The following is a 2,046-nucleotide window of genomic DNA, read 5'->3' as shown; positions in this document are numbered from 1 at the left end:
TTTGAATGTTAATTAGATGCGCCAGTTCAACTATCGCATCAGTAATGAAATGTGGTTATTTCGGTAATTAATTTGAAAATTGATTTATTTTAATATTTAAATTTAAAAAAATGATTATTTTAAATAAAAAATTAATATATTATATCTTTTAAATTGTTATCATAACAAAATTTATTTTTAATGAAAATTAATAAAGAAACCGTTATATTAAAATATGTAATAGTTTAACAACAATAATCATATATTCTTTTAAATTTATAGATATATTATTAAATAACAAAAATAATAAATATATAAATATATTGTGCATGTTTATGTGTGGGACTAAAATTTTCATATTTTTTTGGATTACTATTCCTGTCCATGTCTATATTATATGTATCTCTTTGCAAAATTTCTTTATATTTTTTTTACAGGTTTTGTAGTCATCCCTATTTAAAATTTTATTTTACTTATTTTGCAAATCCAGTTGTCATTTCTGTTTTAGTTTTTTATCTTATTCGGTATTTTTTCTAGTTCAGTTGTCATCCTTATTTTAAAATAAAAAATATAATGTGATATAGTATAAATATAAAAAAATAATGATTTTACTAAATTATTTTTATAGTTTTATCATGACTATCATTAATACAAAAATGAGAGAATAATATATCCAAAATGTTACTTAAAAGAACAATGGTGAATTTTTTTTTGAAACTTACAGTATTTTAGAACAAATTATTTTTTTAATACCGAGAGAGTAGCAACTATTTCTACAAGTATTTCTTTTACTTGCTTTTTAAGAATTCCCATAAAGAAAAATTGGGGGAAAAAATTTACATCCACATCAAGAGAAAAAACATTTCAAATTTCATCATTCTCTTTCTAATTTCCTATTTTTCAATTGTTTTCTTTTCTTCTTTTCTGTGAAATTTCTTTGTTAAAATCCGAAACAAGATGAACGCTTTCTACCAGCATTGGTCCGTTTCCCATCTTATATATCTCGAATACCGTTTCTGTGGTGTCACCGAAGCCGAAAACTGCCTATTCCTCTCGCATTCTGCCGCCATCAACGACATGTCGTAAACTGCTCTCGCTGACGGATCTGAAAGCGTCTCGTAAGCTTTACGGATCTCGATGAAGTCGCTGTCATCATACTCCGGTAACCGTTGGGCCGCCGCGTCGGGATGGTAAACCTTTGCCAGACTTCGGTAAGCCGATTTGATCTCCAAATGAGATGCTCCCGGCTGAAGTCGTAGAACTTCGTAGAGACTACTCGCCGGCCTCCGTGTGTCGACTACTACCGCCGCGGCTCGGACGGAAACCATGCGCCGATTTGAGCTATTGGAGCAGTCATCGGAGAATCGGAGTGGCCGGGCGGAGAGCCCGGTGAAACTGAGCATTGTCGCCATTGAAAAATTGAATCAGAGAATTGAAAAGGGTAAAATGGGAATGAGAATGGGAAATGTTGGAGCTCTTGTGTTTTGTGCAGAAACAAACAATGTGTGGGTTTTTTATATAGAGGTCTTTAAAGAGAGAGTGAATATAAATTTAGGGGTATAAAGGGTAATTTAATTTGCCACGAGGGATGGTGTTTAAGCAAAATAATTGAAACGAATGTTGCACTATGTTTTCTTAAGGGTCTAGAATGCCAAGACAGAAACACATCACCATTTCCATTTATAAGACTAAATGTTATATTTGATTATTTCTCTGTTTAAAAATACTCAGTTTTTTTAATTAAAAAATAATATTTTTTCTTAAAATAGTAATATACTATTTCTTATATTTTTTATTAATATATTTTTAAAATTTGTTTGTTATACAAAATAAGATAGTGACAAAATATCATAATGAATTGGATAATTATAAAGTATTTGAGTGACACGAATGATAATATTCATACATGCATTTGGTGGACATACCATTAAAATAATAATAATTGTTTTATCATTTTATGTATTTGATATAATACTATTTATGCAAAGAGTATAAGTTGATAACTCTATCGATTAGGGGTGTTCAAAACCAAATCAAACCAATAGAAAACCGCAAACCAAACCAAAC

The 2,046-nt window shown here is 29.6% G+C and overlaps 1 protein-coding gene across 1 annotated transcript; it reads right to left on the bottom strand.

Moving 5' to 3' along the window:
* Positions 1–649: 649 nt before the first annotated feature.
* Positions 650–1,566, bottom strand: LOC127084677 (chaperone protein dnaJ 11, chloroplastic). Its single transcript, XM_051025171.1, has one exon. It carries the CDS (start codon positions 1,389–1,391, stop codon positions 948–950), a length of 444 nt encoding a protein of 147 aa, XP_050881128.1. The 5' UTR covers positions 1,392–1,566; the 3' UTR covers positions 650–947.
* Between the last annotated feature and the right edge of the window lie 480 nt (positions 1,567–2,046).

The sequence above is a fragment of the Lathyrus oleraceus genome, chromosome 5, assembly GCF_024323335.1.
Source record: "Lathyrus oleraceus cultivar Zhongwan6 chromosome 5, CAAS_Psat_ZW6_1.0, whole genome shotgun sequence".
Classification (NCBI taxonomy): Eukaryota; Viridiplantae; Streptophyta; class Magnoliopsida; order Fabales; family Fabaceae; genus Lathyrus; species Lathyrus oleraceus.
The sequence above is the reverse complement of the archived record's forward strand: the minus strand, read 5'-3'. Positions and strand labels throughout refer to the sequence as shown.

Excerpts from the sequence above, each read along its gene's own strand:
- LOC127084677 (XM_051025171.1), bottom strand. The coding sequence starts at position 1,391 with ATGGCGACAATGCTCAGTTTCACCGGGCTCTCCGCCCGGCCACTCCGA.